Raw genomic sequence first — 13,096 nt, 5'->3', positions numbered from 1 at the left:
GGGGGGGAGGGGAAATCTACAAATCACCCTCTTGACAAGGAGCTTAAGTACAGAATACACAAAGAAATATTAAAATTTGATAATAAAGACATTATGTAACTGGGTCTTAATAGTTATTTCTCTAAAGCAGACATACAAATAGCCAATAAGTTTAAGAATAAACAACTAACTTATTACTCATCAGATAATATTAAACCCACTTCACACCCATTAGGAAAGGTCTGAGCAAAAAGGCAGCTAAGTGGTAACAGATGAAAAATAGCAGTAAGCAGTTACAGCCTTCCTTGGTCCCACTGTTCTGGGGGCTGGGGCCACGCTGCCAGGGACTTAACCCAGGCTCTGAAACATGGAAGCATGTTCTCCACCCCCTGAGCCACACTCCTGGCCCTCTTATAAGCCGACAATGTCTTCTAATCAACTGAGAAACAATCTGTTTCTGACTGCTGTATTTGTTGTTTGGGGGAAGAGGACCATTTGGGTGCGAGGGAGCAGACCCAGGACATCAGCACGCAAGGCTGCATTACCAGTTGTACCATCACACTGGCCCCTGACACAATCTGTGTTCTGGTAAGTAGACCAAGAACACTTCCACGCTGTCATCAAGGTCAGGGTGACCTCATTCCTTCTTTACTGAGGCATTCTTCTAGGCTTTCATAAAAAAGTGGACTATGACTAAGAGAATTATTTAGAATAGAAAAGTAAGATTCATTTTAATTTTTAATTAATTTGGAGCCTCATGTATGGTACCGGGGATAGTTTCAGAACATTCTGCCTTTAGTTCTTCAAACACAAACACACAAAATTCTGAAAATGATTCATTAGCATTTCAGCTAAATACATACCAAAATCTACCCTTGTTAATATGCACTGCATTGGGTGGTCAGTTGTATGCCTTGTTGTTGTTGCACCACTTTCATAACAAGATGCACAAAGATCGTAATCGTAGCAAATTAAACACTTATATCTGCGACCTCGAAAATTTCCTTTTAAACATGCATCACAGCTGACACCTATAAAAAAAAGAAATATCATTAATTAGAAGCCATAAAGGGCCATTCTCCATTTTAAAGTTTTTTAAGTACTCATTTTAAAATACCAAGTTCCCTTTCAAGGTTAAATATATAAAATAATTTCTATTAATATGGTGGATTTGTTACCCTGATATATGTAAGAGAAAAGAAATTATGTTTGCTAAAAGGTAATAAGTGCTTTGAAAATATTTTGGTGAGCTAGCAAGAGGGTGAAAAACAGTAAAAGAGTTGGAATCCTAACAGGGACAGGCATTCACTGAAGTAGGCGAAAGTCTGAGCTCTGATTTTCATAACAGTGCAGGGCAGAGCACAGAAGGAAGGAAAGACCAAGGCCTGCTGGAGATGGGCTATCTAACACAAAATAATGAATCATGTACAGTTGGGACCCTGATTTACCCTCACCCTCATTTATGGATGAGCTAGAAATCCTCCCTAGGGGATGAACACACACACACACACACACACACTCTCTCTCTCTCTCTCTCTTTCTCTCTCTCTCTCTCTCTCTCTCTCTCTCTCTCTCTCTCTCTCTCTCACTCTCTCTCTCTCCCCCCCTCCCTCTCCCCTGGCACAACGACAAAACAAACACTGAGGTGTTATAACCACAAACTATCCCCACTGTCTTATAGGTAGATGGATCTAATTCAGAATACCAAATGGTTCCCCAAACTTTGGAACAAGAATTTCTGGGGGCTGGAGAGATAATACAGCAGGTATGTATGTGCTTGCCTTGCATGTGGCCAACCCAGGTTCAATTCCCAGCATCTCATGTGGTCCTGAGTGATGCCAGGAGAGACCCCTGAGCACAGAGCCAGGAATAAGCCCCGAGCACCACCAAGTGTGGCACCAAGAACAGAAAAAAAAGAGAGAGATTTTAATGTCCCTGAGCAACTTTCTAATTTAAAATGCTAAAGTTGCACTGCCACGAAGCAAAAATAAACTTCCAAGGTATTAGAGCTCATATACAAAACACAAATCACCACCAAAAGAAGTAGCAGAAACATAAAGCAAAACCAGACTGCCAAGAATTTATATCAGAATCGTATATCAAATAATACACAATACATTAAACACAACAGGAATCAGGGATGCAGCTCAGTTGTTAAGCGCATACCCTGCATGGATGGGAGGGAGGAGGGGAGAGGAGGAGGAGAAAAAGAAGTAATGAGGTCCCTCAAAACAACTGGGGGAAATTATTACAGAAATAAATTCCCTCCCTTTAATACACAGGACCAAGAATTAACTATTTTAAGAAAGTTTGCTAAATATAAAATCCATGCCACAGAGATGGAGGTGGAGGGTAGGAGAGACACTGGGAATATTGGCAATGGAGAACGGGCACTGGTGGAGGGATGGGTACTCGATCACTGTATGACTGAAATGTAAGCATGAAAGTTTGTAAATCTGTAACTGTACTCACGGTGATTAATAAATTAAATTAAATATAATAAAAATCCAACTTATAGGTCGAATGACAGTACTGCAGTGGGCAGTGCTTGTCTTGCACGGCTGACTGGATCCCTGGCACCCCATTCAGGTCTCCTGAGCCCCACCAGGAGTGGTTCCCTGAGTGCAGAACCAGGAATAAGCCCTCAGCACCTCCGGGTGGGGTGCCTCTCCCCACCCCAGCAAAAGAAATTCTAAGTTAGGTCCAAGCAGAAGAACTAAGGGTAAAGCACAGGCTCCAATGCTGCAGAGCCACCCAGGTTCCATCCCCAACACCACAGGTTGGGGCCTGAGCACTGCTGAGTGGGGACCCCTCCCCCAATAAATCACTCAAATTCAATTTAGTGACATACTATTATTTCCTTCACACCTCCCAAAGGAAATATGCTTTACTAAAATTTACTTTTTATGATTCTATTTTTAGAACATAGTCAAATTTATAGGAAAAAAGGCTTAAAATAGTGATTACTAGGGGCTGGGAAGAAGGGAGACTAGTATGAACTGCTTAATGGCTATGGAATCTCAGTTTGGGATGCTGGGGAATTTTCTGGAGATAGTTTTGATGGTAGTACAACAATGTAAATATACTTAATGCTTCTGAGTTATATGTACCATGTGATGTTTTATGCCATTTGCAGTATTTAGAGACATTTATAAATAGCTGCATAAAGGCAAAAATGAAATGGAAGACTACTGTGAATGGGTTTCAAAACTAGTAACACTAGGGTTACAGACTAGAATGTTGAACATAATGCTAATACCTCTCGAATTTAGTCATAGACTCAATACAATCCTAATCAAAACAACACACACAAAAAATAAATCTCTGATGGAATACACGGTAAGCTTGCTCAAACTTTTATGCAAGTTCCAAATGGCCAAGAACTGCCAAAGAAAAACAAGAGGAAGGAATCTGCTTAAAATGTCAGTAGTAATAATCACACTGGACAAGATCTGAGGGTTAAAAGTAGGTAAAGGAATTTTCTTGATAACTTTCAGTATCAATATTGCAAACTACAATGCCCAAAAGGAGCGGGGGAGGGAAGGAGGGCGGAGGGAGAGGAAGAGAGAGAGAGAGAAGAAAAGCAGGCAGGCAGGGCAGGGGGTGATGAGAGGGAACCTGGGGACACTGGTGTTGGGGAAAGTACACGGGAAGAGGGATGGGTGTAGGAACACTGTATGACTGAAACCCAATCATGAACAGCTTCGTAAGGGTCTATCTCACAGTGATTCAATAAAAAAGTTAAAAAAAAAATGTCAGGGGGCTGGAGCGATAGCACACAGCAGGTAGGGCGTTTGCCTTGCACACGGCTGACCCAGGTTCAAATCCCAGCATCCCATATGGTCCCCTGAGCACGGCCAGGAGTGATTCCTGAATGTAGAACGAGAGAGAGAGAGAGAGAGAGAAAGATGTACATATTCAAAATTATTCAAAATTTTATGATATCAAGATCACTAGCGAACAGCAGGTAAAGGAGAGAGATGACAAGATGGTGCCAGGACAAGTGATTTCCCATATATGGAGAAAATAATACAGCGTCACCTCCCCAGATCTCACACACATATTCCAAGTGATTTAAAGACCAATGCAAAAGGAAAACCAAAATCTCTATAGAAGATAATATAGGAAATGTATTTATGAGTTAAGCAGGAAGCTATTTCTTAAATCCTGCATGCACACACGAAAGGTCCACTGCTCAAGCCTGGAGATGCAAAGCCGTTTGGGCCCATCAGTGCCAGGGGCTACCAGAGCCATTGTGGAGGCAGTGCTCGAATTAGCAGTCACTCCCGGCCATGCTCAGGGGACTATATGGGATGCAAGGGATCAAACCGGGGTCGGCCTCATACAAGGTAAACACCCTATGTGCTGTACTATTGCTCTGGCCCCACCAGTGGTTTTTAAGAATGAGGGTGGAAGTGGTATCAGAACTCACCTACAACCAGTTGGGGTTCGGTAACTTTAAGTCCTTCAAGAAGCTTTGTGCTTATAAATTAACTATTTTTGATGGAATCATTTTTCTTTTTTATTTTTTTTTGGGGGGGGCCCCACCCTGCAGTGCTCAGGGGACCACATATGATATGGAGAATTGAACGTAAGTCAGCCACATAAAGGCAAATACCCTACCTGCTATACTATCGCTGTGGCCCCTGGAATAATTTCTGAAATGTATGGTTTTTAAAAAAAGATTTCTGGGTCACACCAGGTGATGTTCAGGTATTACGCCGCCCTGCTCTGCGCTCAGGAATTACTCCTGGCGAACTTGGGGGACCATATGAGATGTTGGGGATTGAACTCAGGTTCACTACATGCAAGGCAAGTGCCTTACAGCCAGATAACAACTGGCTGTTGTTATCACTTTGGCCCCTAAAATGTATGTTTTTTACATTCATTTTTAAAACACTGCATGCCATTTAACAACTTTCATGATTCAAGGTCATTATTCAAGCACAAATATTAACACTGTTACCATCAACCATTAAGTTAGATAAGTGCTCAACAAGGTTACTTCTATCAAGAATCTCTTTGTAAGTAACCATCTTGCACAAACTAGAATAAAATTAAAATTGACAAATTCACTTTAGAATATCGTCTATAATGACAAGTACCTATAGAGAAAGCTAAATTCCTTTAATGAGACAACTAACAAAATGGCTCCTTTCACGTCAACTAGAGATAATCTGTAGTTCTTATCAGAGAACATATATTATTAGGCCGCTGCTTCACAGTCTTCTGGTTAACAACTGTAGTTCTGGGGCCAGAGAGATAGAAGAGCGAGTAGGGGCTACTTTCCTTGCATGTGGCCAACCCAGACTTGATCCCTGGTACCCAAGCTACTAGGGGTGATCCCTGAGCACAGATCCAATAGTAAGCCTGAGCACCACCAAATGTGCCCCCCACAAAAAGAAAGAAAAACAATGAGTGATAAAAGTAGGTGGGGGAGAGGGACTAAATAACAAGCACGTGTCTCTGACAAGGGAAAACAATAGGTAAACATGATGTTCAGAGCCTGGGAGAGCGCTGAACTGGCTGAAGGGCATGCCCTGCCTGTGGAATCCCTAGTGCAACCCCCAGCACTGCATACACCCCCAGAAAATACTTAGTAGGCATCAGCACGATTCTAAGTAACAGCCCAGGGCAGTTTAGCTGCAGCTGAATCACAAAAAATGTGGAGTTACTGGGAAACTGGGCTTTACTAACAATTTTACAAGTAAAAAAATCAAAATGTAATGACTTTCATAAGAAGTTGCAGTTGTTTGGCTACTTTTGTTTTAAAAATAAAACGAAACAACACACACTGAACAGAAACTATCAGTTTTTAAAAGCATGCCCTCCCCCCACCCAGGAGGCCTCTGATGCAAGGCAGAGAGCTCCAGCCCTCCCCAAACGAGTGCTCTTAGAGCAGGCAGTCATTTTACGAAAATCTTGAGGGGTTCTGTGAGATTTTGCAGAAATGTGCAAATACTAGTCAAAACAAACAAAACACTGAAACTTAAAACTAAGCTAGGGTTGAATATGAAAAAGTAAAACACTCAGAAAGTTAAAAAAGGACGGAAGAGACAGGAAGAGACTTGCCTTTCGAGGGGCCAAGCAGGCCATCCCTGAACCAGAGCGCCACCAAGACCAGGAGTGAACTCCAGCAACTGTGGTGTGGCCCAAACACCCTCTCCCCTCAAAAAAGGGTAAAATCCGACAGATGATCCCACTGTTTATCTCCATGCAGCAATGCCCCACTAGTGTGCATGAGCTAAGGACCTGTTCCCCAAGGCCGCCTCTTTCCCAGAGGGGTGAACTCGCTCCAAAGGCGCAGTCACTGAGTGGCAAATCAGTCATTAAAATGATGGGCTACCTGCAAAGCATGTTGACAACAGATCTTTTTATTCCCTAGAAGAAAATGTCTTTATGACTTTTTATTTATTATAGCATGAAGTGTTAGATTCAACTTCTGATTTTCTCACAGACCTAATTTTTTTTTCAGACTTACAAACCGTTGTGATTATGTTTCAGTCATACAAAGTTCGAGTACCCATCCCTCCCAGTGCCCATTCTCTACCACCAATGTTCCCAGTATCTCCCCCCCACTCCCACTCCCCGGTGGCAGGCACTTTCCCTCTTTCTCTCTCTTTTGGGGTGTTATGGTTTGCAACACGGGTAGTAAGTGGTCATTATGTTTGGTCCATAGTCTACTTTCGGCACACATCTCCCATCCCAAGCGAGCCCTCCAAGCATCATTCACTCAGTGGGCCTTTCTCTATCCCAGGTGCCTTTTCTCCCAGCATGTGATGCTGGCTTCCAAGTCGTGGAGCAATCCTCCTGGCCCTTGTCTCTATTGTCCTTAGGTGTTAGTCTCCTATTATGTTAGTTTATATCCCATAAATGAGTGCAGTCATTCTATGTCTGTCCTTCTCTTTCTGACTCATTTCACTTAGCACAATACCCTCCACGTCCATCCACTTACATGCACATTTCATTACTTCATCTTTTCTAACAGCTGCATAGTATTCCATTGTGTAGATATACCAAAGTTTCTTTAACCAGTCATCTGTTTTCAGGTACCCAGGTTTTTTTCCAAATTCTCACAGACCTAATTTTAATGATGGCATATCCTTTTTCAAAGGAATCCCTGAGATTGAGGAGTTACTTTTGGAGGAGGTGAGTGGGTGGTTTAGGACACAGCTGGCAGTGCTCAGGATTGAAGCTGGCCCCCTGGCATGTGGAGCAGACACTCTTCTGTTTGTCCTACCTCTATAAGCTCAGAAATTACTTTTCAGACAGACTTTTATATTTATTCCCAGAAGTTGGAGCAGTTTTCCTGAACATTTGGAAAATCCAGTTTCTGTATCTGTGAAGTTCCCAAATTCATCTGACCTGTCACCCTCCCTTCCAGAAACAAAATTACTCAGGAACCCCCTGTAAAAAATACAAATGCGCACGTGCAGGAGGGAGTAATGGGTAATGTGATGTGTGTTGTTCGTGGACTCTTGGGGTCTCTCTCCTCTCTCTCTTTCCCTAATATTACTGAAGTCAAACAGCTCTCAAGTTACAATGCGTAATATTAACTGTATTCCTGTGTCCATACAGAAAGGCCATTGTGGGGGCTGGAGGGACAGCACAGTGGGTAGGGCGTTTGCCTTGCAAGCGGCCAACCCGGGTTTGATCCCCAGCATCCCATATAGTCCCCTGAGCACCGCCAGGAGTAATCTTAAGTGCAGATCTTAAGTGCAGAGCCAGGAGTAACCCCTGTGCATCGCCAGGTGTGATCCAAAAAGCAAAAACAAACAAACAAACAAAAAAACCAGAAAGGCCATTGCTTTAAGGTAAACTAAGTTCCCTGGGTAAGGCTGAAAGGACAAACCCCATGTTATCCTACAACCCCTCCAATTGCTACCAATGCACCCTTGGTGATTAGCACGTCTCATTCTGGGAATATAGCTATATGAAAAATCATGTTTTAAAACCATTACCATTTCTTGGGGCTGGAGCGATAGCACAGTGGGTAGGGTTTTGCCTTGCACGCGGACGACCCAGGTTCGACTCCCAGCATCCCATATGGTCCCTTGAGCACTACCAGGGGTAATTCCTGAGTGCAGAACCAGGAGTGACCCCTGTGCATCGCCGGGTGTGACCCAAAAAGCAAATCAATAAATAAACAAATAAATAAATAAAACCATTACCATTTCCTTCAAAATTTTTAATAAGCTAGAAATATGTGTGGTCAGTCCTTCATATCACAGCAGAGAATTAATGATTCTCAAACAGGTAAATTTCCCCTATGGATCTTTTTAAACACAAGGGAAAATGGAGTACATACTAAACTACTTCAGACTGGTAAATGACAATCACATAATGAAATAAAAGACTGCTCCAATGAAGACATTTAACCATATTAAGTTCCCACATAGTATGACAGGATATACACTGAGACTTTTTGAAAGAATACACTTTACTGTATAATTATTTATGAACACATGTGGAAGGGCTAATGAAATGAGGCTGTGAATGAGACAACTAACACAAGAAGAGATGGGTTCTATAAGTTGGGAGAAAAGGAGAGAAAGAAAACAGAATCAAGAAAATGTTCAAAGTGAAAATCACGTGTATTTTGCAAACCCTTATTTGTCAGCTTCAAACGTTTCATTAAGGGGCTGGAGTGATAGCACAGAGGGTAGGGCATTTGCCTTGCATGCGGCTGACACAGTTCAATTCCCAGCATCCCATATGGTCTCCCGAGCACCGTCAGGAGCAATTCCTGAGTGCATGAGCCAGGAGTAACCCCTGTACAACGCCAGGTGTGACCCAACCGCCCCCCCCCCCCCCCGGAAAAAAAAAACAAAACCAAAAAACCGTTTCATTAAAACAAAAAAGGAACAATTTGCTTGTGTGAGGCCTGGACTCAATCCCCAGCACCCCAAGAGGACAGGGACTAAGGCGCAGGCCCTGCATGCAGCTGACCTGATTCAATCTAACACCCACAAGATCCTGAGAATCAGGAGGCCCGGGAGCCGCTGGGTTGTCTGTGGGTAATCGTTAGCACCGTCGGACCTAAACTGCTTCCAATCCTCAGATCCTCACATTGAATTGCTGGACTGCTAAGAATGGGCAATCTCCAGGTCTGTAAAGCACTGCCTGGGACAAGTCCTGCTCCGCCCCCCAAAAAAACGAATCAAGAACAAGAGGAACAAACTCCTCAATCTCAATGTATAAGGTAGCATGAAAGATGTAACACTCCGGTTGGTTTTATGTTGAAAATGAAGTGATTTAGATTAAGAAAAATAAAAGTTATTAAATAAAACTACGTATTTTGGTCTGGAGAGAATACGCTCACCAAGAACTGATTCTAGATGGGGCTGCCGTGATAGTACAAAGGGTTCGGTGCTTGCCTTGCACACGGCTGACTCGAATTCAATCCTCAGCATCCTTTATGTTCCTCTGAGCCTGCCAGAAATGATCTCTAGTGCAGAGGCAGAAGTCTTGAGCACCGCTGGGTGTGGCAAAACCCAAAAATAAACAAAATAATTGATTCAATGACCTAATAAAGGGTCCTAGAATCACGTACTCTAGGGAAACATGTACTCTACACTGAACTACATACCTGACCACTAAAACTACATGGGGCTGGGGTAGAGGCAGAACTGCATTCTGCATCTCATACCATTTCCCAAGGACAATATGTGATCTGAGCATGTTAGACAGCTCACAGGAAAAGTGACAACCATACTACTCGGCCCTGACAACAGGGTCAAAGAGTGTTTATAATGCCTAACCAGCAAAATATGCTTTAACCAGTAAAGACAAAAACAGTAGGACACCTCTTGCCTGCAAAAACAGCCAACATCCATAAGAGGGAAGAACATAATATCAAACAACTAATGATGATATACATTTAAAGGATGTACCTCACTTGGGACTTCTTGGTGAATTGTTCAAACTTTTATTAGTTTAATATCTTAAAACTGATTTTCTGCACTGCTGGGAGAGAGAAAGAAAGCTGAAATCCTTAATGTAGCACAAGATGAATCAGGAGGGAAAAGAAAACACACCATTTTGTTTAATGTTACATACCTAACAGTATTCTGAGGTAGAAATGCCTGTACATACATTTGTACATTTGTAATAAATTCCTACTCAAGTAAGTCACATGATTGTTCTTTCTACTGCATTGTAAAAGAGCTATTCCTGATCAATCTTAAGTAACAATTTTGAATTAATTAATGAATATTCTTTTTCTGTTTTTGTTTGGAGGTGACACCCAGCAGTGTCCCGAGCTTAATCCTGGCTCTGCATTCAGGGATCACTCCTGGCGGGACTCAAGGGACCATATGGGGTGCTGTGGATTGAATACAGAAGTGCAAAGCAAACATCTTACCCACTGTACTATTGCTCCAGCCCCATGAACATTTTGTCAGTAAACAAAAAACTCTGAGCACCTATGATAACCACAGTATTTTAATGAGGAATAAAAATAACTAAGCTAATATAGCATGGAGAGTGAGGGATAGGCCTATGGGAGTATATCCAACATACGACAATGAAAGCCAATCTATTGGGAGGATACGACAGAACCTGACAGTTAAACTCACCAGAATATGCAAGTTCAGTATTTCCTTAGGAAACTTTCCCTCAAAACACAAAATTCTATCTTCAGGACTTAGTCTATGTTCCCCACTACAGGTAAATCTGCTCTCAAAATTCTGCTGTATTGTCTCAAACAAGAATTAAATTATTTCCTACTCTTTTATATGCCAACCAATTACAAGACATCTAACAGGTTCTCAAGTATCCTACCTTCAACTGTTACATTATTCTCCTTTAATCTGTTCCAGCTGTCACTAATTTTAACCTAAATAGACCTATACAGATACAGAAAGGATTACATAAACAGAGAATGCACTATCAGGAGACAGTTTTATGTCTGAATAGGAAACATACCACCAAATTTCTAGGTGTCAGTGTATGAGGGGCAGCTTTGGGAGATTTTCTTTGAGTGTACATGTCTCTCTGCTGAGAGTGAATGATACAGAGCCAAGGTGAAGAAAAGGACTAAGTACAAAGGCAAATGAAGGACAAAAAAAAGAATTAGTGCTTGTATAGTGTGAAGAAAACCTCTAGGAAATCAACTTAATAATCCACACAGATAAATCCTAAAATAAATTTTAAAAAATAGCTTTAATATTCCTATTTCTTCTTCGCTCCGTTTGTAAACATTTCCAGACATGATTTTGAACAAAATGATTCTAGTAAGGGATCATCCAGGGATCACATCTTGTTCAACCAGTGTCAACAATGACACGATCAACATACAAAAAAGTGGTTTGACCACTAAAAACAATACAGCAATAATTTCAACCTAGAATAATTCAAGAACAAACTTTAAGAACATGTAACTTTGTCAGCAAGAATTCTGTCTGAATACAACAAAACTGCTTAAAAGGTTTTTTACTTTCCTTACCAAACAAAGCATAAAATAGGCATACAATAACTTTTCTCTACTGTAAGGCTATCACAGGCCCAAAACATTAATTTCTCTTCCCTTCCTTCACATTCCAAGGCCCTGCGAAGTAAAAGCAGGGTGCTGGTGTTCCGTGGAGCAGAGAAGCAGCTCCATGCCTGCCCTTTTGCTCTGCTCTGCAAAGGCTGGTCAAGAAGTGGCTCTCAGGATGTTTCAAGGAAGCATCTGGCAATATATGGAAACATTTGTTAGCGGGGTGGGTGGGGTGGAGAGGACTAGTGTCAAGTGGGTAGAGACACCAAGGATGCTACTAAACATCCTACAACACAAGAGGCACCTGGCACAAAATGTCAATGGTGCCAAGGCTGAGAAATCGTGATCTAACCATCCTCTACAAATTTGACAGTTTAAACTTCCTGGGCAGCTCATTTACACTGTCAACGGCAGGTCCCAAGCAGGGCGGGGAAAACCATGAAATCCTGTGGTCTGGCCCTGGTACACAGTGGGACAGACCTTCATGCTTCTTCCTGCAGCCTGGATGCCTATACTGCGTGGCCTACAAATCATGTTATAAATACCAAATGGCTCTGGCAGAGAAAAGGCTGCCCAGCCCTCTCGTGGAGGGAGCGCAAACATTCCTCCTCCAGCAGCAAAGGGGCGCCAGCACCAGCTTCTGGCATTTTCATTGCTAGTCAGCTGCACTGCACACAAAAGGTCAAGTACCAACTGTGCAGAGATCGAGTGAGGTGCTAACTCCTAAATCTAATAACTCCTTTTTCCATGTATAATGACAAAAATGCCTTCTATCTGAAGGGTCAAACGTGGGGCGGGAGTGATAGCACAGTGGGTAGGGCATTTGCCTTGTACGTAGCCGACCTGGGTTCAATTCTCAAAATCCCATATGTCCCCCAAGCACTGCCAGGAGTAATTCCTGAGTGCATGAGTCAGGGGTAACCCCTGGGTGTGACCCAAAAAGCCAAAACCAAACAAACATAAAAAAAAAATACTAGTCACTAGCCATTAAAATGCTTCGTGGGGCTGGAGAGATAGTACAGTGGGAAGGCCTTGCATGTGGCTTGAACACAGCCAGGAGTAAGCCCTGAGCACTGCCAGGTATGGCCCCACAACAAAATATAAAAATTAAAAATAAACAACTGAGAGGACCTGGAAGCACTGCAGATTCAGAAGCAATGAATACAAGTGATATCCATACCCTGTTTTCCAAACACTGTCCTTCACTAGGAGGAACCACAAAGAGAAATGTTTCCAGGGTTGGGACAGGTGATACAGGACAAGTAATAACAACCCCCAGAACACAGATGGATGGATATACATGTCTTAAAAGATAGCTTGGAGGCTGGAGTGATAGCACAGTAGGTAAGGCGTTGCCTTGCACGCGGCTGACCCGGGTTCTATTCCCAGCATCCCATATTATCCCCCAAGCACCGCCAGGAGTAATTCCTGAGTGCAGAGCCAGGAGTAACCTCTGTGCACCGCCGGGTGTGACCCCCCCCCCAAAAAAAAAGACAGCTTGAAGAGCTCCCCACTGACACAATCTGGGACAAATTGAGAATATCAAAATAAATTATATAATTTATAAATAACAGACTGAGTAGTAAATAATTGTTCATAAAAAGTGACAGGTCGGGGCCACGGAGCATCAGTAAAGCA

The 13,096-nt window shown here is 42.5% G+C and overlaps 1 protein-coding gene across 3 annotated transcripts in view; it reads right to left on the bottom strand.

Moving 5' to 3' along the window:
* KCMF1 (potassium channel modulatory factor 1) overlaps positions 1-13,096 on the bottom strand; it is a 76,735-nt gene that overhangs the window by 31,065 nt on the left and 32,574 nt on the right. For all 3 annotated transcript variants that reach the window (XM_055121650.1, XM_055121651.1, XM_055121652.1), the window contains one exon: positions 843-1,010. In XM_055121650.1, the coding sequence (XP_054977625.1) occupies positions 843-1,010 (168 nt within the window). The remainder of the gene's footprint in view (positions 1-842; positions 1,011-13,096) is intronic.

The sequence above is a fragment of the Sorex araneus genome, chromosome X, assembly GCF_027595985.1.
Source record: "Sorex araneus isolate mSorAra2 chromosome X, mSorAra2.pri, whole genome shotgun sequence".
Lineage (NCBI taxonomy): Eukaryota > Metazoa > Chordata > Mammalia > Eulipotyphla > Soricidae > Sorex > Sorex araneus.
Note: the sequence above shows the minus strand (reverse complement) of the source record. Positions and strands in the feature narration are given on the sequence as shown.